A 24,816-nucleotide genomic window follows, 5' to 3' on the forward strand; every position below is an offset into this window, starting at 1 on the left:
AGAGCTTATTTGTTTGAGGTTTTGGAAATGCAGTTCCTCCAATGGACTTAGTAAGTAAGCTTGACCACCTCCCACCTGAGCTCCCCCAGCCCCAGCCTGAGCTCAAAAAATGTAGCTGTTTCATCACACCTGATTTTAGCTATCCCAACCTTATGGTTTCCACTGGTGAACTTCCTAAATTAGTAATGCGTTTATAGCTCCTGCAAAGATTGTAGTCAAAATATTAATTGCCGTATCATACCTCAGTAAATTCATTGCCTTAGAGATCTTGCAGTGTAATTAGAATATTTTTATTGGCTACTGAGTATTTCCTTAAAAATACTGAGTATTTTGCTTTTCTGGTGAAGGCCATGGTGATGCAGGGTACTGAAAAGCAGTTCTTGCCTCTCTCCAGATCTTTTCTTGTTCAGTAAGTTTCATTACATGTAAATGTGTGTCCTTTGGGTTTTTTTTCTGCAGTTGTCCTACTTCATAGCTTTCATTTGTTGAACGGTTTACTCATTACTACACCAGTGATACAGTGTGTGTGGAACTGTATAATGTCCCCAGACAAACATGTGCATTGTTTAAAATGCAGGTAAACGCTGTACCTCAGATGGGCTTAATAGCAGGTTGTGCAATAGCGAGTAAATACTGTGCCCTGTAGCGAAGAGGTCCCTGAGTCTGAGCAGCTTTCCTGATTTTGTTGCTACTTTTCACATGGGAGATTTTCTAAATAAACATTTAAAAGAGCTTCTTACTAGAAGTTGTTCCAATCCAGCCTACTTAAGCAGGGATTGTATTCATGCTTAATTAGGCTTTCCTCTCTTTAATGCTTATAAAATAAAGCCCTTTCAAACTTTTAGTTGATGTGACCTGAAGGTGACCTGGATCTTTATAATGGTTGGCTTTTCAAGCCTGTTGGATTAAACAGATGTACAGCAGAAATCTGGAAAAATGGACTGACACTCCTGAGCCAGAAATTTAGAGACTATTTTCTTGGGAAAACAGAACGTAGAGAGTCTTGCTAATATTGGGTAATACATTTTATTTTATGAATCCCCAAATTCACCACTTGTTCTTTCCTATTTTGTTTCTGCAGAAGCCTTTCTTTCCTGTTTGCTTTCTGTTTTAAAAACTAGGAAAGATGATAAACAGCAATTGTTAAACATTTGGACACGCTTTGCTGTGTAACTTTCACCTAAGAATGTTAACAAAATTATCTGAGCAGCTCTGAGCTGCTGATGCTGATGTTTTAACAAGTGCTGGAATACCAGGGACTAATCTTGGCGAATTTGGGGCGGAAAACCTTCTAAATGTTGGCTCTGCATGAAAATGGGTAAATTCAGGATAATGTTAATCCCAGGCAGTGATTGTGAAACTGTTATTGGCAAAGGATTGGAGAAAAGCAGCGTGGTTGTCACTGATCCATGTGGATGTTTGGGAAATACTCTTTTTTCAGAAACTATCCAGCACTCTGTAGTGGTAGGAAGAAGATTTTAGGAAATGACAGCATGCAACTGGGGTCATACAGCTTTCCCTACTCCCGACCTCCTCCTCCCAGCACCCGTTTCCGCTTTCTTGACTAACTGGGGCAGCCAGGAAACGATCCCATAGGTAAAACTGCTTTGCTTGGCATCTTTAAAAATGTGTGTTGAACTGCTCCTGGAATATCAAGGTTGTGGCAGGATCTGGCTTGGCAGCATTGGTGGAAAGAGCAGCGGACGTACAAACCTTACCTGTGTGGGAGTAGTCTGGAGGGACTCGGGGAGGTTGTCTTGGGGAACGGTTTTATGGCCTGTCTTGGTGGTGGCTCCTATGTAGTTGCTGCTGCCAGTGAGTTTGCTGCCTGTGGGCAAAATTAGTAGCGGGAGGTTGTCTCTCTTCTGCAAGCTGAGACCTTTCTTGCCAACTAGCAGCTGTTAGGGCTTTTTTGAAATCGTTTGGTGAACTGAGGCATAGGAAGGATTTCGAGCCATTCATGTAGGAGTGGAAAATGCCATGGGAATTTCTGCATGAGTGTAGCTAAGTTAGACCTCACTGAGCCTAGTTGTTGATCCTTAAAATTTTTGGCGGGAGTGAACTCTGGTAATTACTAGCCCTTTCTGAAGCCTTTTCCATCATCTTTTCCTGTGTTAGATGATGCAGCTAAACAGAAATGATTCTGAGTGTGCCTATCTGCTTTCCTTAACGCTTTCATTTATTTCCTGTGGGCACAGTCTTAGTCCCACTATCAAATCGGGCTGTCTCAGAAGAACGTTGTCGTAATTCAGATTTTTTTCCTAAACAAAACAGAATTTGGCAGACTAATAAAGGCTTTTGTGCATTTAGGCTTTTTCCTTGCAGGGTTGAAAGCTCTTCCTTTGGTCCTATGGGAAGCATATATCAGTGGTGCTAATTATAATCCCAAGACAAGCTTGTTGGTGTGTAGAAGCAATAGGAAGTATCAACTTCTCACTAAAACTCAGCATACTGTGGTCTGCTGACTGTGTGTAGCCATGGCAGATATTGGGAATGGGATTGTATTTCTTCTCATGGCTTCTCTACTGTAGCTATTCTTTGACTTTCAATCTTGTTATCAACTTTAGGAAAAAAAGCAGCCAGAAAACCACTTTAGGCTTTTTTATTAGTTGTATTGACAAAATAGTGCTGAGGTAGCCAATTCTTTGTTACGGTCAGTGCTGATGGAGAGAGCATGGTGGGGACTTAGCTTTTCCATACAGACAGAACTAATGACCGTATCTGGAGCGATGCTCTCTTCTTTCAGGTTGTGAACCCCCCCCATGACATAAACAAGGGGCTCGATTAGTGCTTTAGGGTGCCAAAGCAGAACTGGATGGGAAAATGCTCAACTATGTGTGGAAAAAAATAGTCGTAGCCCAAATCTTTTTTTTTTTTTTAATGTAATCTTACTGTGAAAATGAGCTCTGAACTCTTGAGTTGTTTATCACTAGGCTCTCCAGAAGAGACAACGGTCATATTGATCAGAATGGTTGTATGCAATAAGATGCTTTGATTGTTGTCTAATGAATTTGTGTGTTCTGCCTGCCCGAGAGCATTTTCTTGGGGTACAATAGAAAAGGTTAATGCTGGATAAAGAGTAAGTGCTACAAGGGATTGAGCAATAACTCTGCTTCTTTCAAAATCCTAGAAAAGATGAATGACTGAACATGGTGAATCATCACAGACGTGGTTTTTCAGAGAAACAGCCAGCGTTCCTTTGAGACTTGCTGAATAAGCAGTTGCTGCAATTTTTTGGCTGTGTGTGAAGTAGCTTCTTCCTACTTCCCAAAATGCAGCAACAATCACAAAACAGGAAAAGCCATGTTAGTGGTGTATGTCTGTTTCCAGGTGTCCCTTTAACTGGGTTCTGTTACACAGTTTACAAACATAATTACACTGGTTGAATTGCAGTCAGCTCTATGGAATTTTGTTACTATTTATGAGGATTTGGGCTTCTTGTTTTGCAGGAAAATACCTTAATTGTAATTTCAAGTGGGTAAGAGAAGAGAATATGGAGAGAGCATGTCAGGCTGACTTTCTGAAAATAGACACTTTAATTCCAGTATAATAGTTATGTGTTTTGGTTTGTGACATCTTGGATTTCTGTCGTTTCCAACTAAGCTGCTAGGACATGGTTTTCATTCTTACTAGTCTTGAATTTGTTCTCAAGGCTAGATGGTTCAAAATTGCTATGGATATTTGACAGCTGTTGATAGTAAAGGATATTTTCATTGAATTTTAGAAAATGGAATAGCATTTTTGCCTGAGCAGAATTGTGCTTTGGAAGCAAACTTCAATAAATAAATTCTGGATTAGTTAAGGTTGAACACACAAGATAATGCCATCTGGTAAGCATTGCTTTTGCCTCTGGTCTGGAATAGTCATACGCTTACTTTTCATGGTGGTAAATGTTAAATCAGAATTTAGTTCTACGGAGGGATTCTCTGATGTGCCCCACTTTGTTTGCATCCAATGGTATATTTATGTTTTTCAGTAAACAAGCTTTTCATTTAATCTCATTTGAAAGAGGAGAATTAGTTGTGTGGTTCTGAAGGCAACTTCCAAAACCAGAAGACGCTTCACAGTACCTGAAAGAAGTTACTAATAAATGCCTGTAGTTATTTTTAACTGTGAAGCTGAATTTGTAATACTTCATGGATCAAACACTCAATTAATTGAACTAGTTGGTATGCAGGTACATGCCAGATAGAGTTATTGTTACAGAATGGACAAATTTGGTATATAAACTCAAGGTGCTGGAAATGCCTTTGTTTATTTTTGTTATTTCATTATTATCTATGCATGATAATTTGGAAAGCAGTGTTAATTTTAATATCTGAAAAATTTGTGCATAATCCTGTGATCTGTCCTTTTTGTTTGTGTGAGACTCCTATTGATGTAAGCAGTTCAGCAAAATTAGGTGGCATTTGAAATCGAAAAATTATTCAGCACTTTACATACAATACGTTTTGAAAGTTTGTACCAGGGTGAATGAAGTCATCTGAGCTGAATAACAAGCGATTTATCATGTGATGCTTGCTGCACTGCAGGCAATAACCGGGTGGGTACTCACGCGTTGCTTGGCACAAATGCAAAGAGCTTTTAGCATGTTCCAGCTTAGAAATACTGGGAGCCATGGCTTGAATTTGTATTTGTTTCAGAATTTCTAGTTCTCGCTTTGAATTTTGTAGTTGCAGGTGTGCAGTGCGACTGAGCGTGTTCAGTGAGGAAGCCTGGGGGATTTAGCGGTACTTTGAGCACTGGTAGCGGGTCCTGCCACCCCTGGCCAAGCATAGCAGAGAAGATGAATGTGCTTAAAAGGTGCTGGGGACATAGGGCTCTCCTACAGCATCAGACTGATGCAGTTGGAAGGAAAGTGTAAAAGCATAGGTACCTGTGTGGCTTCTCCTCCCTCTTCTGACTCTGGGTACTCTCCGACTCTCTTCAGCGTTGGGAGTTGCATTTTCTCAGGCAGCATGTTACTTTTTGGCTCTGCATTTTCATGTTTTTCAATGTAAATTATGCGGCCGTGGGATTATCTGTGTAATAAGACTTTAAAAAGAGGTACATTTATAGAGCTTTGTGTATGTAAATGGTAAAGGAAGTATCTGTTACTACACTTAGCCCAGGTTCATTTTATTTCCTTGCTAATTAAACAATATCTAGAATAGAGATTATAGGCTTTCTAGGAAAAGGGCTTGCCTCGTTTATGATCTTTAAAATGTCAAAAGTGTTCTTAGAGCTGTTTTCAAACTTAAACAGAGTAGGGGTAAACAAAATCATGGCTTCCTTGGAGTATGTCTGAGTAGGTGTACAAAATAGTTGGTATCTACTCTTGAGGTAATTAGGTAAATCTCAAATAACGATATTGCTCTATTGACCAGGTATTAGTCTACACAAAGGTACTGTGGAGCTTGAAATGAAGAGACTGAAAAGAATTGTGCTTTATGAATGTAATTGTGGTGGGAGAATTATTCTTAAAATTCAAAAGTGGTTCACTGAGATTTAGATATATCTGCATAGTTAATATATAAATAATTAACATTAAGCATGCATTATAAATAAGGAATTATCATCATGAGAAACTGATACATTCTAGTTACTCAAGCACACTACAAAGCTTTTGTGGTAACCTTTCTTGTACAAAAATAATTAGAGGTTGGGCAGCTGTGAGTATTTACTGGCATTTTATTATGTTATGATGGCAGCAGTAATTCCCGGGGGCTACTTGTTAGATATTGGAGGTGAGGTGAGTGGAGGTTTCTTCAGCTGTTGTCAGTAGGGATGTGTGGCGAGTATGCTCTTGCTATCGTTTTCCTTAACTAAATGAAACTGTTCAAGTGCTTCACAGGCCTGCAAGCTCTTGGACCTCTCTGTCTTCTACTTTGTGAAGCAGAGAGGGACAGCTGCTAGTGATGGGTCTGAGCAAACCCAGCTCTGACCTTCACCTAGGCGCTTGAAACCTGGATCTGAATTTTCTATTTCTGAATGTTTCCTAATTTAATAGTGGTCATATTTGGAGAAGTGCCTAATAACTTTCTTCAGCTCATTAGTTCTCATTTCTAATAACTTTTTCCTTTTATTAGGAATACATAATCCGTGTTCAGAGAGGAGTTTCAGCAGAAAACAGTTGGCAGGTAATTTCTTAAACTGTGGTTCATGTAACCAGGATGCGTTTTTAGGAAGAGTTTGAAAATGTCTCTTCTTAGCTTTTTAAATTTGAGCCGGAGAGGGAAATGTTGGTTTGGAATTGAGAACATGAAGTGCTTGAATACTTTTGGTCAAAAACTAAGAGAAAAACAGTATTGCTGCCAGCTACAGAAGGCATGTTGTCTGCTGCTATTGTGAATATTCCAGGAAAAATGCCTGTCGTGTTACTACTGTGTGTTGGTACCACTGTTGTTTTTAAATATCAAATGCCAGTTTGCCTTCCTTAGTGCTAAAATCACGGCCTTGCTGATACATGACCAGCGAAACCTAAAAGTAGTAATAAAGATGACTATGAAAAGTTGTTGCATCTAATATGGCAAAAATGCTTTGTTTGCAGGCAAGTTTGCTTGCAAATATTTTCTTTTAAGCTCTTCTAAGATAGTGTTTAGACATGCATTTTTGTTCTGGTCGAGATGTGATTGAAAACTCTTCTTTGCTTTCTGGCAACATGACACAAATCCAGCAGTTATGCATTTGTACAAAAATGGGTAAAGTAAGAAGAGGATTATAAATGGGAATTAACTTTTCTCTGATGGGATTTTGAAGAGTAAAATGCTAATGGGAAAAGTAATATGTTTCCTGAACTTTGTCTTTATATTTTGCAGATTGTGAGGCGATACAGTGACTTTGACTTGCTTAATAATAGCTTGCAGGTAACTTTCACCCTTGATATATAAATATAAAATGTCATTTAGAAGGATATCTTTAAAATGGCTTGTGATATTTTTATATATTGCAGTGGAGAAAAAAAAATTCACATAGCTGTAAAGAGAAACTGTGACTTCAAATGTAACTTGAATGTATACTTTTTTCACTCTTATGTTTTCTCTTGTAAAATTTTAATTTTAGCATCAACAGGACCAATTTATATAGAAATGGAGGAAATTGGCAGATACTGAATCTTTCCCTTCAGTACTGTGACTTGTTCCGGTTTTATGTGTTATTATTTGTTCCTCCTTTGGTTCGAAGAAAGCCAAGGCACATACCAACCTTATAAATTCAGCATTGAAGTGCTATGTGCCCATTATTTATATTCGTCTAAAAGCACTACCAGATGCTGCTTATCATGTGATGGTTTTCTGTATCACTAGAAAGTGTTTCTTAGTTAAACACTGGACTTACTGTGTGTTCTCTTTTGCTTTTTAGGACAACTATTTCTTTTTAGTTTGTGTGGGAAAAAGGGTGTATGAGTGTGTTTGGGAAAAGGAGGGAAGCAGCAGTGACTAGCATCTACAGGAGTGAAACTTTTATGCGAGATTTCCGTAGTCCTAGGCAAACGAGATAAAAATCAAATGCTTCTGTGATTTGAGAATAGATTTTTGTGACTTTGAAAATTTTTTCCTGTTAAATGTTGTGTGAATTCAAGAGCTTAATACTGCTTCCATTTCCTCGCCCTCCCCCCCATCAAATCAGCTGTCTGCTTGATGAACCTCAGTGAGCAAAAACATGTAAGGATGTTGAATTGTGCGCTCTGATAGTCTGCTATACCTGATTCCTGTGCTAGAAGGTGTGGGGGGGGCAAATTAGTCATAATTCAGCAGATGCAACATGGTTGCCTTGTGGCATTATTTTATTGAATGTGCAGTAGCACGTAGGAACTTTTATCATGACCTAGAAACCTCTTGTGTGATGTGCTGAATAAATGCAATACAAAGACATCTCCTGCTCCAGAGAAATCCAAGATTTAAGATTAGGTGAGCACACATGGGAACACAAGGAAACGAGATGGAACTAGTCGTCACAGTACATAGTGGTCATTGTGGTCTTAACCATAGTCAAGTTTTGATAGCGATCGCAGAGAAATAATTTTGAGAAAGTTTTAAAAAGCTGAAAGGTTTCACTTTTGTAGCCACCTATAACAAGCTCCTCTTAAATGTGGGGAATAGAATGTGTTGAAGCATGAAAAAGCTTTGTTGCCTTCTCATTTAACTTACAAATGAGGCAGCTTTAGTAGAAAAGGCAATGGACCTTTAAGACTTAAAAGTCAGAAATGAAAGGTACTCAAAGGTTTAGGCCTAGGTGGAAGGTCTAGAAAGTGAAGGTAAATAGGTAGGGTATGTAGGATGTAGTGCAGAAAGAAAAGGCCTTTGTATCCAAGACAGGTGAATGATAGAAGTGGAGGGTTCAGGAAATTATTTGACAGCAACTTGCAGAGTGGGACAAAGAGGAGTTTGAAACAAGAGAGAGATTTTGCAGATATAAGATACCAAGATCTGGGACAAACCCACCGTCAGCTGCTTGGATGGCTAGAAAAGATCAGAGAGAATCATCAAGACATACCTCTAACTTGGATAGGAGGATATAGAGAGTGCAACTAAATTAACAGGCTGTGTTCTTTAGTACTTGGTCTCCTTCAATGAAAAATGAAAACTACTGCTCATCCCTTGATGTTCAGACTCCTGTTTCTGCTTTCCACAGTCTGGAAAGCCAAAGATACATCTCTGCTTGGAGATAAGCTTTTCTGGCTAGTACAGAGAGGTGCCCTGATGGGTGAAATTCATTATATGCCCAGCAGAAGGGCAGGAAGAGAGTTTTTCAAGCCTTTATCAAAGATGCACAACTCTGACAAACACCACTGTTCCTCCAGCCTAGTTCCGTATGCCAGGGATTGAGGGACAGCAGACAGTAGCTGGTGAGAAGCATGTTAAAATTGCTTTTTTCTCCCACAGTTTTGGAGGTTTTTATAAATTGCTCTTTGTGACGCTGGAGCTAAAGTTTTCTGATCCATTAAGACATGCAACGGTCCTCATCCAGAACTCTAAGCAACAATATTTCATCACAATATTCAAAGCCCATTACTTGTTTTTAAACTTTAAACTCTCAGCTTGTGTGTATTGAAATTAGAGTAGACAGGCAAACAAAACTCCAAGCAAAACACCCCCCCCCCCCCCAAACCAGCATAAAGCAATGAGCAATAAGAAAATACCAAACCCCAGTCTCCTTTCTTCAAAATTAAAATGTTGCTGGAAAAACTGCTGGAGCTTCTTCTGGGTGTAAAGCCCCAAGTTCTTTCAGTTCTTGTGGCATACTTGACCTCTCTGTAGGTTTGGGTGGTTATGTTTGAACACATAGCTGCAGTTGAGTAGGAATGCAGCTGTTAATCTGGTAGTACCTATATAATAATAGTAAGGATTGAGAATTTCAAAACTGTCTAGGCTAGGGGATGCACTTCTACCGAACACCTTGGAAAATAATGAGAGCCGTATACCCGTGGCCCTGATTGCATCAGAAAGTTTCAAGCCAGATTCCCTAAACTCTCGGCTGTGTACTGGATTGAAAAGCTCCTTCCAGACCATCCTGCATTTCTTCCTCTTCGCTTATTTGACAGAGATGTGTGGAGATCGTTGGCCGCTCTTCTGTTTTGTCAAGTGAACTACTGGTACAGTATTCACAGCAAGATATCTGGCTTTTGTGAAGCATTTTACTGCAGCTTTTGAACAGACATTCCTGAGCAGGCTGTGGTTTGAAGATAAGAATGTTAATTCCCAGGTTCTTCGGTGGTGAAGCCCATCCTGGCTCCAGTGCTGAGCTGGGGCCACTGGGAAGTACTGCTCACGTTTGAGAGCATGCCAGGTCTTTGCAAGGTCAGGACCTCGGTGAGGTGTTCTTCTGTGGTAGACAGTGTTCTCCCTTGTGCTGTGTGTTTTGGCAGATTGCTACTAAAACCTGGGGGTGAATGTTACTTTCTGCTGAAAAATAGCAGATGTGTGGCTTATTGAAGTAAGTTTTAAAACAAGTAATAGTGGTTTGAAAGCATCTGAACTATAGTAATTTTCCCTGATGGTAGCTAGCTGTCGGGTCAAGAAGGTAAAGGTGATTATGATTTGACATGCTTTTCAAGTGAGTAATACTAGAAATTGATTTAGTTTTTGTTTAGAAACTTGTTTTTTAATTGAAGTAAGAGTGGTCTGCCAAATTAAAGTTTTGTATGCCTCTGCTGTTAAAACTAATTTGGTGAATTACTGGCTGTAAGTGGTATGTTGTTGCTTTGGAGTTTATTCCTGTTTGGGGGGCGGAGGGGGGTTGCCTCCCTTGGGTGTAAAAGAGCATTAAAAAATGCTCGGTGGATAGGATTATTTTTGTTAATATCTTATGTAATTCAGAGTAGTTATAGTTCTTTTTCAGCCCAGTTTTCTTTCAGTTCTCTTTCAGTCAGAAACTGGAGAAGTAGAAATGCTAGCAGGGGGACAACTCCTTTGTTCAAAAGGAGGAGGTAAAAAAGGAAAGGGATTGCTACTTCTGCCCCAGTTTGAACTAATCCTTTACTTCTTCCACTAGTTAAAATGGAAGTTGTTCAAACACCAAAAGTCCCTGTCTTCTCCCTGGTGAACTGTTTGCTTTAGAAATGAGGTTATTGCATCTGGTGTAATTGATTCCTGCAATACCCATTTCTTAAAGATAACTCCCATGGAGATTCAGCATACCCAAGGCAGGTGCTTTGATCTGCAGGACAACGATGTGTTAACAACATGAAAAATTTATTCTGGCAATTGACATGACGTAATTGAATATAAACACTAAAGATGATCTCTTTGATCTGACTTACGTAATGCTTTGAATTTCTGTACATTTTTTCATCGTCCTATTTCGAAGTATTTCTCTGTTTTTATCTGAAGTTTTGGATCACTTATGTCAACATAAAACAACTACTGTACATCCACTGGTAGATTGCAGCTATTTCTGGGTTGAAAGATTTGTAGCTGTTTAAAAACTGTACAGGAAGAAATTCAGAAGAGAAAATTGAAAAGTTGCACCATATTTGAAATTACAGGTTTAAAAAACTGACAGTAAGGGCTTTAAATTACCTATAAAGGCAGTAGAGGCAAAGGAAAGTTACTAATCTGCACTTCATGAAATAAGAAAGCATTAATCTTATCCAGAGAAAATGGCAAGGTGTGAATTGTTTTTGTGCTGTGGCAGAGGAATGTCATACAAAGGATTTGGCTGAAAATTGTAGCCATTTAGCATCTGAAAGTTTTGTGTAGTGATCTTAAATGCATGACTCGGCAGCAAAAATTTCCCTCCTTGCATTTTCAGTGTTGTTCCACTTAGTAATCTCTTCACAGTGGGATGTGAGCTGTAGTCTGACTAGCTGACCCTAATAACTGTACTTAGAAAAAACATAAAAGCTTGTATATACACAGTACAAAAAGAGTTATCCAGTAGTTAGCTTGCTGCTGAGAGTCTTTCACTTTCTGGGTTGCTAGTTTATATCTCTCCAAACAAGGTTAGTAATTGTTCCTCTCTTTTTAAGATCTCAACTCTAAGTCTACCTCTTCCTCCAAAAAAATTGATTGGAAATATGGAGCGTGAATTCATAGCTGAAAGACAGAAGGGACTCCAGGCCTATCTCGATGTAATTACTACCCATCACATACTGTCTAACTGTGAACTGGTAAAAAAATTCTTGGACCCAAACAGCTATTCTGTAAACTACACAGGTAAGTGAGGAATTGCAAAACTGCATTACAGTTTCACGTCAGCGTGTGTATCTCCCGTTAATGCTGGCAAGGATTTACACTGAAGCATGGGAGGTGGATGGGGGGAACAGCCTTCAAAATTATCATACTGTGCATGTGATTATTTATGATAATGTTTCTACAGCTCTGTGCATGAATCATGCTGCGGTGGTCAAATGTAAATATTTGAATTACTTTACAGAGGAGTGGTGAGGGTCAAGATATATATAAGCAGAACTTGGGGGAGGGGGGGTGGTGAGAGCAACATCTACTTTTTCACAGTTTGTGATAAATGGGGAGGGTTGGTGTTTGGAAATTGTCTACCAGAGTGTAAAGTAGAGTTAAGTTTGTCGGCTCTGTGGTCTGTTAAAACAGGCAGTCTTCTGCACACTGAATCTTGCATTTGTCATGGTTCTGAGATTTTTCAACTCAACAGGAACAACTGTGGTCATCTTGTCTAGCTCCCACTATCACTTTGGGTTGTGAGACTTCCTAGAACTAATTGCTTGAGCTAGGTTGAGTACTTTTTCAAGGCTTGAATAAGTCACACACCCTCTTGTCCCAAATACTGGAAAATCACTGCATCCCTTAAAATGATACCCCAGTGATCAGTTCTCCATTATTAGATGTTTCTTCTTTGAATTTGTCTGACTTCAGCTTCAGCCATGGGAAGTTGTTAAATATTTGTCTTATAGACTGAAAAAACGTTCCTCTTAGTGATGAAACCCACTCCACAAATTTAGTTTATGGGCAAACCGACTCATTGAAAAATGCAAAACTTGTTTTCGTGAAAGCACAGCCTACTAAAGCAGGAACTTACTGCTTCCTTTTCACTTCTTTTTGCTCTCCCTTTGTGTAACATTCTTGTGTCTTCAGCTTCAAAGTGCAAAGAACATTTCCCGGATGTTTATGATAAGCTGTGGAGGAGTTGTAAATTATTAGTAACTCTTTAAGGATGCAGTTTGTCTGGCTAATGCTGAGCAAGCAATTTAAATCCTCCAGGAGACACTGTGGCTTCTGTGTTAATTTTGAGCGCTTTCATCAAGACCATTTTTTCAGCAAGTTGCTGGGAAGTTAGTAGCAATCAAGTCATTGCCTATGGTCTTTGGAGATGCCGTCAGTTTGTCATTTTTACATAGTGCAGCATTGAGCTAATGTTTCTTGCAGCGTTCTCTCTCTTTCTCCTAGCTTATTTTTAGAGAGGGGTGATACAGTGCAGAAAGATCAGTGCATCCTTACCTTTTTGCTGTGTTTCTATGCCAAGATAAGCTGTATTAGAGAAAACTCTTGTTGGCATGATTCCCTTCTCAGTGAGAAGTGGTGACAGGAGGGGGAGATTTCCCCTCAAATTGCTTCATGAAAACCAGTTGTGTTTGCAGCTGTGGGAGAATTCAGTAACCAGAAGGGTGTCCTCCCACCACCCCCTGAAATATGTGTGGGATCATGATAGCTAGCACAATACCTTTGTCTGCATAGAAAATGGCAGAATAACACATAGTGAAACAGAACTGATTAGTTTACATAGTTTACATGTAGTAATAGCAATGTAGATGCACATTAAAGAGATGTAAAAGTTAGCACTTTTACAGGTATAGCAGAAACATTTAATGATCTAATGTAGTGTACACCTAGTGTGGGAAATCTTAGCTGTGAGCATTGGATTTAGACTTGGAAATTTTGATCTAGTGCAGATAGAAGGCAGACTGGTAAGCTAAGTTTTCAAAGGCAGCGCTTTCTCTGTTTTCTCTCTGGGTTTGAGTTATCAGGTTAGAAATGCAAATTCCCTTCAACTGTGTTTTTATCTGATTTCCTTTTAAAGTGATTTTGCTGACTTTCAGTCTGAGTTCCTGCAGGCTTCCTACTGGCATTGAACCTTACCTAATATGTGGGTAATTGCATTATACAGTCTCTGAAAAACATTTTTATCTCCCCCCCCCCCCCCCCTTCTTTTTCTTTCCAGAAATTGCCTTACAGCATGTTTCAATGTTCTTCCGATCAGAGCCAAAGTGGGAAGTGGTAGAACCATTAAAAGATATAGGTAAGAAGACCATGTATGCATGAAAACTAGTCTGATATTTTTTTTTTTCCCAACTATACAAATTCTCCTAAGATTACAATACTATCTTTGCTTACAGACCTTGTCCTGCCTGTAAGCTGTGTGATTTAGTAGTGTTTAATTAAAGCTGCTGCTGACTTTTCTTTTTTTTTTGTAGGTTGGCGAATACGTAAAAAATATTTCTTAATGAAGATTAAGAATCAACCAAAGGAACGGCTAATGTTAAGCTGGGTATATATGCTTCCATCTCATATGCAAGTCTTTCTTAATGAACCTGGCTTATTTCATTTATATTGACTACCATGCATGAGTAATAGAGATAGAGACTTAAGAGCTCAGGCTTTGAAAGAGCTTTGAAAGCCCTTAGGTGGATATGTGATGTGGGAACTTCTTGTGTTTCTTTCCTCTGGTGGCAAATCCAGTTTGCAAGTTTCTGTGCCTCGTCATTTGTTCCCATTCCTGCACCTCGGGCTTCTTTAGTTGTAATGACGTAGCTGTTGACCATAGTATAAATTTACTCGCTGAAAATAACAAGGTGATCCTTTTTAAAGTGTGAGTTGTCTTACTCGGATCTTCAGTTGTACTGACAAACTAACAGGTGAGAGAGGTATGAATTGCTTCTTTAAGGTAGACATATATTGACACCAAACAGTTTGTTGTTACTAAACACTTGTTTATGTTCCTGTGCTGAAGTGTGCTGCCCTCTTAATTATCCCTTAATTATATGAGCATAGCTGTTTGTGAGACTTCACTGGAGAGCTGATATCGCTAAAGCCTGCAGTAGGAGGGAACTTTTTTTTGCTGGAGAGGAAGAAGGTGGGGGTTTAACCCTTATCAGTTCACAATGCACACAGTCCTCCAGTTTGGGGTTGGCAGAGTTCATTTAGTGGTAGTAATGCACATCAGATACAGGGGAGGAAGGAGGCAATAATGCTTGTTTATGGTCAGGTGCTTTGTATTGTAAAACCATGGCCTTATTCAGCCTCTTCAAGTTTCATTCTGTATGTGTAATTTCCTTCCTTGCTCTTCAAAATATACCTTCAAGCAGCTGTCTTAATTTGTGAGAGCAGAACATAATCACATTTTCTTTATGGAATGCAACATCTATTATGATGCCATTCTCTTCCTATTTATTTCCAGGCTGATCCTGGCCCTGATAAATACTTGTCTGACAAAGACTTACAGTATGCTGTGAAACTTCTTTCTTCCTGTTCTGTGAGTATTACTTGAAGACTTTCAAATTGTGCCAACACAAAAGTGCTTGTCAAGGACTGATCTTGCCAAAGCACATGTGGCCTAGCAGACATAGTGTGTAATTTTAGAGTTGCTTTCATTTAGAGATGTGCAAAGCTTTTAATTACATTTCCCACGCAATATCAGGTGATGTATTCTCAGCACAAATAATAATCCTGCAGAATTATTATAGGCGATTCAGAGTTGCAGTTAATTGTATTTTTTTCTTCTTGTGCAGTATTGTGAGATCATGAGCTTTTATTTCAGCTTGTCGACACTTTTAGGCTGTTAGGATAGTACTGTCTAGGTGTAATTGCTAACCTGTGCTAATTGCTGGGGATATTCTCAGGCAGCAGTGGATAAGGCAGTGGAACGCATTTCATCATTTTTTCAGTTCTTTGAACTTAAGACAGGAGTATCTTAGTAGAGGTACAATGGAGGCTGTACAATTTAAGTTCCTGTGCAGTGCCACATTATAAATCATTGCCACATCATAGGCATCTCTGAAAAAATGGCATTTGACTCCAAAAGGAGTTTCTCTTTGAGGATGTTAAGCATGTGAGAGGCTGGCTGAAAAGGATGGTATTTAAACTGGTAAACCTCTGTGCAGACCTGTAACTCAGCAGATGCACATGACAGAAGAGGCTGAAAACCAGGCTTCTCAACCCCCAAACCAGACTGAAACTGATGTGTTAAAATAAGACATGAACAAGGGGTCTTTTCCTAACTAGCAATTTCAATTAGTGTATGGGTTGCATGTGTAATTTATTTCCAACTGTGCTGTCTCATTTGGTTTCACAAAGTTGCGGGAAGTTGTTATAACAATTTCTGAAGACAGGAAACTGTTACGACAGCTATTAATGCCAAGTTTCCTTATGTGCCATAGTTGTATAAAACTGTGACTGAATTTATTAGCTTAGCATGACTGAAACCTGAAGTAAAGCTGCTCATGTATAAGTGCTAATGGGTCTGGGTTCTTCATTTGTCTAAACTGCCAGTCTGTTTTGTTAAAAAAGGATAGCGGTTTCTTTTTTTTTTTTTTAATTTGTGTGGAAATTGAACAATGTCCTTGTGAAGTTTTCTTTGCATTTTCTCCAGGTTAAGACTGAATAACTTGAGCAAATGTCACTGACAGAATCCAGTTTATTACTTTAAATATACAATTCAAGCAAATATTTTCTTTCTTGTGAATTGAGCAAAAAGGAATTACAGAATCTGTCATCTAAAACTTACCTACAGTTTCTTCTTTTGGTAGCATCCCTATATTTACAAAATCACTTTTGCCACTGCCAATGAATCTTCAGCACTGGTTATTAGACCATTCAGTGAAAAAGGGACACTAAAGGACCTTATTTATAAGGTAATGTCTCCCCCCTCCCTCTGGAATGACCATAGTATGTCTTTTATAAAACTATTTACCATCTATTGCTAAGCAAACTAAGACAATTACTGGCTTTTCTGGGCATATTTGATTTTTTTTTTTTTTTTTTTTAAAAGGCAAAGCCAAAAGACCCATTCCTGAAGAAGTATTGCAATCCTAAAAAAATTCAAGGTCTTGAACTTCAGCAAATAAAAACATATGGAAGGCAAATATTAGAGGTATTTTCTTTTTTGCTTTTTTACCAGCCTTTATGATTTTTTTTTTTTTTTGAAGCCAACTGGTTTAACTAGAAAAAGTAGACAAACTTTTGAGCACACAAGCTTTATTTCAGCAGCAGACTTAAAATCTAAATGTAAATTGAGATTTGCTGCTGGGAGTTGAATTTAGAGATGTATGTGTGAGGCCATTTCTGACCAAGAAAAAAAAAAAAAAGTCAGTTGGTATGTGTGGAACTTAAGTGGGAGAGAGGTGATAATGTAGTTTTTTCCTTGTGGAAAAAGGGAAAGAAGTAATTTATAGCCTGCAGAACATGTGCCTTAAATTCATTGTCATGAATGTGTGGGGTTGGTTTTTTTGTTAGAAATTTTTATTCAAATTATAATAGTAGAATTGTGAATTTTAGTTTCCAGATCTCTTTGGGAGGTGTCTATAAGCCTGCTTTGAGGATCAGCATCAAATGTTTGTTTTGTGAGAAATGTTAACAGTGAGATGGAAACGAATATTCAGCCAAGGATGATGTAAATAGAAGATCAAGTTGAGCAAGCATTCCAAACAGGGGCCTCATTTATTATGTATCTGCTTTAGTATTGGAGCATTTAAGATCTTGAGATCATCAGAGCATCTTGTGACAGTGCTTCTGTATTGGATTTTTTTCAGGTATTAAAATTCTTGCATGAGAAGGGATTTCCTTATGGCCATCTTCACTCTGCCAATGTGATGTTGGATGGGGACACCTGCAAGTTACTGGATCTAGAAAATTCCTTATTGGGACTTCCATCGTTTTATCGATCATACTTCTCACAGTTTCGGAAAATTAATGTAAGATTCAGACAATTAATTCAGCTGACTCTTATGCATCCCTTTATCCTCAACTTCTGTTTGTGGAGAACTGAGTAGAATGAAAAAAACCTCTCTCAACCCTTTTTCTTTAATCTGAGCTTTTCTCTATCAAATCCCTTTTCTGCTTCCTCCAAATCACTGTTTGGCTGCACAGAAGTTTTGTTGCAGCACACTGGAGTGAGGCTGAGGCCAAAGGTAAGCAGGTAGAAGGGGAGTGCAGGTGAGCGTTTTGTGACAACAGTGCTGGCACAAATGGAGGTAAACTACAGTTGTTTTAAGATCTCTTTCCACCCCGGTCTTGTATTTCGTAGGAATATGCATATAGTCTACCACACTTTCACTTTTATGTCTGTACAATGAGTGCAGCTTATTACTAGGTCTTAGCTGGGAGTAGTAATCAGCCTTGTATGTGGTGGATGCTGTGAAAATTTATTAGATGCTTGCAGATGTCTAGCTATTAAAAACTGTTTTTTATTTGTTTGAAGGGTGTCTCTTAACTACAAGCTTGCAAAGTAAAATATTATCTTCCTACAAAAATAAGAAAACAAATTTGCCCTGTTGCAGCAATACAGTCTTTTAGCCAGCATCTTGCACTGCCTTTAAGTGCTCATTGTAAAAAATTCTGTAGAGCATCACGAGACAGCTGCTGGCTGACCTTGCTAAACAAGTTCTACTGTGTTGTCAAAGAAACGATCAAAAGTTCATGGTTAGTCCAAATCTGTTAGTGCCATCAAAGCTCTACCAGTAAGAGGAGCCATTTCTGTTTAAACATGATTCAAAAATCTCAGAAATATGCTGTCTGGGAGCTTAGCATGTGTGTACAACTTGTACAAACCTAAGGAGGGGTGAAAGAGACTCTCCTAGGTTTGGTATGCATTTTTGCTGTCTTTTTATCTACCTCCCTGTAAAGTGACAGCTGGTCATATTATGAATCTCATTCTTTGCTGTTTGACTTAGCTAGGAAAATGTGCTTGGTTGCGATTTGTGTCAGTGTATGGTGCTCTAAACTGCTGTGTACGGAAAGAGTTTACTACTTCATGTGTTTTTACAGAACACCACTATGCTGCTATCCCATCTGTATCATCACGTACAGAAAGGGAGCAGTAGCTTCTTTAGCTTGAGGCGTGAAGGTTTCATTTGAGCTAAACTTATGCTGGGAAATGATTGTGGTTAGGAACTGTCTTAATGGTTCATCTTTCCTATCTTCAAATTTAAGACCAGTCTTTAATGGGTTATCACATGTTTTCAAACCAGTTGTGAAAAACTGATTAGTTCTAGCAAGTTGTGTTTTTATTTTTTTGTTCCTCCACAGACTTTAGAAGGTGTTGATGTACACTGCTTTGGACACTTACTGTATGAAATGACATACGGAAGACCCCCAGATACGATTCCGGTAGACAGCTTCCCCCCTGCACCATCAGTGTTTGTTGGTTAGTATACAATTGAGAAAATGTCAGTCTTGGCTTCCTGGGTGCTCTTAACCTTTTACCTAAGCTGAAATGCTGTGAAATAGCAGCATAACTTCTTTGCAGCCTGTGACCAGAAAGAATTAGTTAGTAATTTGTAAAAATAGACAATGTGTTCTGCCCCAAATATATGTAGTATTTAAATAAAACTTTTTTTTTTCTTTTTTTTTAAACTGAGTGATAAAGCAGTGTGTGGTAAGTAATTAGATGCCTGGATTCTGTCGCCTCATGTCTAACATTCTTGAAAAGTTTGTATGTGTAATAGTAACATTATAATAAAAAACACATGCCGCAGAGCTTCATCACTGCTTAGTTGATGCAATACTTGGGGGAACATCACACAGCAGTGCCAGACGTTCATTCTAAATCATTTGCTGTCCTGCCGTGCAAAAATGTGTTCATTTGTATTCTTTCTTTGGTAGTGTCTGTGTTGGAATCCATTCTGACCTGTGAAGCTATGAAGAATGGCATGCCAACTGTTTCACGGCTCTTACAGATGCCGTAAGTCTTGTTCTACTTGTTTTATACTCAGCAATGTTTTTAATTACATTAGGAGGAAGAACCTTTTTGCTTTTGTTCCTTTTTAGAAAGATTTGCTCCTTATTCTGAGGGATGCACAGCGTATCCCAAATGAAGCTTTAAAATGGATAGGCTTTATAGAACCCATCCCTTGTGAATATGATAGACGCTCATTTAACATTTCTCTGTCTCTTGGTGTGTTAGAGCTGTTATGAATGCATTTTATTTAGCATGGTGCTATGGTTTAACTTGATCCACCTATTAAAGTAGTGCAAGCATGATTAAGATAATGTACAGATTGTTTTAAAGCATTTAGAATAAGGAGTCTTTTTCCGTGTCCCCTCCAGACCTACTTCAGTAGATTTTGCTATCAGTTTACTTATGACTAGCAAAATAGATCTCTTGCTTCGCTCAGCAGTGACATTTAGACTGGGTCTGGATATGAAATGTTGTGTAGAAGTTTTGGCTGGTTTCTTGCAGGGCTGGCTTAGGGATTCTCTGAAGCATAGATAGACAGAATAAATTTCTTTACAGGCTGTCCTCCCGGTGATGCAGGGAAGTGGTAAGGGCAGGTATGGGGCAAGACTAGGATGCAGAAAGGGAGCAATGTCAGTGCATGACTGAGCTGGAGATCATGTCTGTCTGCAGTGCCACCCCGCCTGCAATTAGGAGAGAATATTACCAGGGAAATCTGCTGTCACTGTGCTGCAACGTGTCACCAGCATGCTGAGCGTAGAACCACGGTTCCTGGTGGGAGGTTCTTCTATTTTTTTCTTAATATGAGGTGCCAGAGTCACGACCTTATAAATGACAGGTTGTCCATACCTAAATCTGGGTCTGATCTCACAGTATACAGATTGCAGTACATTGAGAGCATGCTCCAAGATTCATGTTTCCTGGTTGAGAAGTTACTGCAGGCTTGTCTCAGCCTTCAACTCCCTTTACTCCTCCCTTCCGCAGCTTTTAAAGCAGGTGGGAGGTAGAGGGAAGAATGTAAGCAGGGGAGAAATACTATAAGAAAACTCCGTGAATACAAGAATATACATGTCTTAAAAGATGTTGAACAAATGATCCATGCCCAGCTGTATCTGATATGTAGGGTATTATACTGCATTCCCTTCATACCAATACTCTTCACAAAAGTGTTCTACATAGATGTGCAATGTGAGCAATAGAATTTAAAGCAATTAATGTAATTTTAAATATTTAATAAGATTTATTATTTATTATAACCATATAAACTATGAGTTTGCTTAATTTTGCAAGAACATGTAATCAGAAAGGGTCAGAAAAATGCCCTATAAACAAGGAGGGAATTTCTGTGGGTTTTCTAAAAAGTCTTTTAAAATTTGTTTTATTTCTGACTTTTTTATGAAAAACTATTCTTATAAACTTGATTCTACACTTGAATTTGTTTTCTCTAGTATAGGCCTGTGATAATTTTACATAGTGAACAGTAACAAAAGATCTCCAAAATATTTATCTCGGAGCCAGGCTTGAGATCTCTTTCTGGGACAGTTTTCTAGTATGTTCTCCAGAACAAAGTATCTTGAAATGCACTAACCAGTTGTATTTTCAGACTACCATTGCCCTCTAGTGTCTTTGTTTTGGATGGAAAAGGATTAATCATTTATGCTGTTGCTGCTGATACTACAGAGGGGAGAGTGAAAATATTAGAATATTTGCTTTAGTAGCCTTTGCCAGAATACAGACAAGAATGTAGATATTTTCAAATGTTAAGTTCACTCATTGATCTTTCACATGGTTCTTGTTAATGCTAAAACAATAGTTGTGCTAATAGAGTTTTCTTAAAAAGAGCAATGATGATGTTTAGGTGAAATTTAAAATCAAGTCCCTGGTAATCTTTTGTCATTAAAGAATCTATATACTTTTAAGCAAAAGGCATTTTTTTTTAGCGGAACCCTTCTCTGCCTTTGATAATTGCACCTGTTCCATCAGCTTTCAAAGTACTTCATACAGTCTTGCTTACTCTGCCATCAGTAGTGGCTGCATTCTGAGGGTTGAATGCTGCAAATTTTACAGCAGTACTTGGAAAATAAAAAGCAGTACATAAAAACGTGGAAAACCCCCCAACAGTGGCCTAGGGATGAGGACAGAGAAGGAAAAGGAGAAAGAGGGAGTTAAGCGAACAGTACCAATAGTATTTTTGCTGTGATTCTCTCTATCTCTTGGGAATAACAGTCCTTTTTTTTTTTTTTTTTTTTTTCATCCACTCACAGATTATTCAGCGATGTCCTGCTAGCAAACTCCGAGAAACCACAGTTTAAGGTAGAGTTGAACATTGATTTGCTGATGTTTGTGGAAGTGTCAGGCTGTGGGTAGCTACACATTAATCAACCGGTAGGGTAGAGGAGAGATGGTTTTATTTGGCTTTATGGTGATTGCCATCAGTATTTTGATTCCTTTGCTGAATTGCACCCAAGAACATTATATCACCCCTTAGATGGGGGCATGGTGTGACCCATGAGTGTTCAAGTGCAGTTCCTATCCTGGAACATGTTTACGTTACTAATGATGGCGCTCTATCTGAGCAGAGGCTGCTAAGTAATGTGGATCCCTTGCAGTGAGAGGAAATGAATTGCTAAGACCTGTGGAAACTGATTTTGCTAGGTGAGACCATCAGCACTTTGTTGCCATCTCCAGTGCTACAGTGCTGGGACTTTTGGGGAGCCACATTGGCTCCCACTGGGGAGCTGCCCCTGAGCACTTCTCCTGGAGGATGTGTGCCATGTGTCTTGTGTTGTCAGCCTCATGGCAATTTGGGGATGTGACTGGGTATCAAAATAATTAGCTGTCCCTGCTATTAGAGTATCCCTTCCATTTTTCAGTGTTTCTTTGTCCCTGCTGTTAGATCTCTAGCTAGGTTTGGAGTGGAAAACATGCATCTAGAGTCATCTTTTCCCCTTCACTAAGGGAATAGTGTCAGTACTTAAGGCTTTAGATGAGCAACATGATCAGATGAACGGTGAGTTTTGAGCGTTGCAGTTGTGTTTTCCTTTATCACGGTTTGTGCTATGTTTTTTTTTTTTCCCCATTCTGTATTAGATTCCTACTAAGCTAAAAGAGGCATTGAAAACCTCCAAGGAGTGCATAGAAAAGCGATTAACAGAAGAACAGAAATTGGTAATGTATGCATTTCTTTACTGTATTTCCTACAGACATTCCATTTCCTCTTACCACTTTTACATGGGGAAAGTGAGTTTTAGTCAAAAGTGATTTTGAGTAATAAAGGCTTTCATCAACGGATTTACTTTTCTAAAAATGCAGTATGAGGAGTTGTAGAACAGCTGTTGACTGTATGGCATTTCACTGTTTTAAGTGATGCAGTTTCACAGGCAGTGGCTCCTAAGTTAAAGGATCATTTTAACCGCAGTATGAAGCTCCATCCTCTACCAGCAACAGTAAAGATAAAAGCTAAAAATGAAAAAAGAAAATTAAACATGCAAAATTACTACAGTGTTGTCTTGTACCCCAAACATATGCCTTGTTTGAGAACATTTAAGATCTTAACATCCTCTTTTTCTGTTTTTCCTTTCATTTTGAAGATTCACCAGCACAGAAGGCTGACAAGAGCTCAATCTCATCATGGCTCTGAAGAAGAAAAAAAGAAAAGGAAAATCTTAGCACGAAAAGTAAGCAATATTTAAATAGGTTTCTCTCACAGAAAATTATGTGTATCTCTTTTGAATGTTTAGCATGTACAACCACAGGCACACTGCTCTATTCCATCCTGTGTTTTTCTGTACTACTTCGTGATTGTTTTCACTTCTGTCGCTAAGCAGTAGACTTCCTAAGAAGTTTAAGTTACAATGGTAGCTGACTTGCATATTGGTTTAACCTCTTTGAGGTTGCTGTAAGAAAACAGTCTTAGTTCATGCACAGATGACAACCTGTGCTGCTTCCTGCCCCCTGGTGAGGGTATTGGAGCCTTTTTTAGTCTGCTCCTGCAGCATGCTGTCTGCATTTCTCTTCCTGTTTGGTGGGTCAGTTTTTCTGCCTTTTCCTTGTGGTCAGAGGGCACTGGAGTTGTCCTGGTTGCTTGCCTGGAGGTATCTGAGTGCAGAACAGCCTTGCTGCTGTTGTCATCATGGCAGCCCATGTTGGGTGTGGGGAGAGGGATGTTGGGCATTGATAAACCTTGTGTGATACAGGGGGTGGCTGTTACAAATCTGTGTGTCAGTTCAATCCTTATAATGAAAAGTGATTATTCATTCCCATCTTCTGTTTCTTCTGCTCCATTTTAAAGAAGTCAAAACGCTCTGCCTATGAAAGTGGGGAAGAACACTCAGCAAAATACAGCAACTCAAATAACTCAGGTAACTACAGAGAGAAGAGCTTGCCTCTACACAGCTGTGTCAAAGTTTTTGTTGTTGCTGTCATTTTCTGGCTTAAAAGATCCAGGGTCACCGTCATTTTACACATTAATATTGGACTACCAAAGCCTGATACCACTGGTTTGGGTATTTAATAATAGATAAATTGAGGGCTTAAAAATATTGTCAGCGTTAAATTTTTCAGCTGCCTAATTTAAAGCAATATGTCTTCTCCTCTGTGCCCCATTCCTCAAAAAAAAAAAAAAAAATCGTTTCATTGTGTTTGATATTTGAGTGGAATAGTAATAACATCCATTATTTGGGTCGTTTAATAATGCATCCTTCAGGGAGAAACTCTGTGGTGAGTAGTAAGGTGTTAAGATGAATGAGAAAATTATCTGTTTAATTGCTGCTTTAGTGCCAAATTCTAAAGCAACAGAGCCTTTGACAGGCCTTCATTTAGTTAAAAGGAATGGTCAGTACTACTGAACAGTTTAACAGAGTTGACTTGCTTGGCTAAAATGTGTCCAAAAGCAGCCTGTTGTGGAATAGTCAGATGTCAGAGTAACTTGTGGAGTACAGCGACTGACTGAGAATCATCTCTTAGAAGGAGAAGTGGGGTGCCATCCATGCAGTGGCACAACTCTTAAGGAGAACAGAATTTGGACGCTGAAATCCAACAGCCTAAGCAACAGAAAAGAAGTGTTTCCCATTGAGGAATACTGTTGAGTGCCCTTCTTATGTGTTTGGACCTCCTCTGATACTGTGTACTGTAAAGACTCTCTGTTCAGATTGGGTCTGAGTGACACTGTTCCTATGAATGGGAATCTTTCCCAAGATTTCAGTGGAAGCAGGATTGGATCTTCAGTCAATAAAGCCGGCCTGTTTCCAACAATCTGTCTTGTCTGACTGTGTTGAATTTTAATATCACAGCTTTAGTTACTAGACTGTTGTTTTATTTAGCAGGCTCTGGGGCAAGTTCCCCATTAACATCTCCATCATCACCCACTCCACCCTCTACAGCAGGTAAGTTCAAGAGTCATTATAGTGTTTTTCTTTTTCTTTCTTTTTTTTATCCTCCCCCTCCCCCACCCCGCCCCTCAACTGTGGGTGTTAT

At 38.9% G+C, this 24,816-nt stretch overlaps 1 protein-coding gene across 14 annotated transcripts in view; it reads left to right on the forward strand.

Annotated features, from left to right (window-relative positions):
• The window catches only part of PXK (PX domain containing serine/threonine kinase like), a 37,413-nt gene that overhangs the window by 4,789 nt on the left and 7,808 nt on the right, over positions 1 to 24,816 (forward strand). For 8 of the 14 annotated variants that reach the window (XM_049826701.1, XM_049826706.1, XM_049826707.1 and 5 more), the window contains 16 exons: positions 6,069 to 6,119; positions 6,798 to 6,845; positions 11,447 to 11,633; positions 13,612 to 13,689; positions 13,865 to 13,938; positions 14,848 to 14,922; positions 16,196 to 16,300; positions 16,438 to 16,539; positions 17,198 to 17,359; positions 18,693 to 18,810; positions 19,269 to 19,347; positions 21,606 to 21,654; positions 22,432 to 22,509; positions 22,932 to 23,018; positions 23,633 to 23,702; positions 24,663 to 24,725. In XM_049826701.1, coding sequence (XP_049682658.1) covers positions 6,069 to 6,119; positions 6,798 to 6,845; positions 11,447 to 11,633; positions 13,612 to 13,689; positions 13,865 to 13,938; positions 14,848 to 14,922; positions 16,196 to 16,300; positions 16,438 to 16,539; positions 17,198 to 17,359; positions 18,693 to 18,810; positions 19,269 to 19,347; positions 21,606 to 21,654; positions 22,432 to 22,509; positions 22,932 to 23,018; positions 23,633 to 23,702; positions 24,663 to 24,725 — 1,426 coding nt within the window. Of the gene's footprint in view, positions 1 to 6,068; positions 6,120 to 6,797; positions 6,846 to 11,446; positions 11,634 to 13,611; positions 13,690 to 13,864; positions 13,939 to 14,847; positions 14,923 to 16,195; positions 16,301 to 16,437; positions 16,540 to 17,197; positions 17,360 to 18,692; positions 18,811 to 19,268; positions 19,348 to 21,605; positions 21,655 to 22,431; positions 22,510 to 22,931; positions 23,019 to 23,632; positions 23,703 to 24,306; positions 24,541 to 24,662; positions 24,726 to 24,816 lie in introns of those variants that run through there. The other 6 variants (XM_049826702.1, XM_049826709.1, XM_049826714.1 and 3 more) reach the window with 4 other exon arrangements.

Source organism: Accipiter gentilis, chromosome 23 (genome assembly GCF_929443795.1).
Source record: "Accipiter gentilis chromosome 23, bAccGen1.1, whole genome shotgun sequence".
Lineage (NCBI taxonomy): Eukaryota > Metazoa > Chordata > Aves > Accipitriformes > Accipitridae > Astur > Astur gentilis.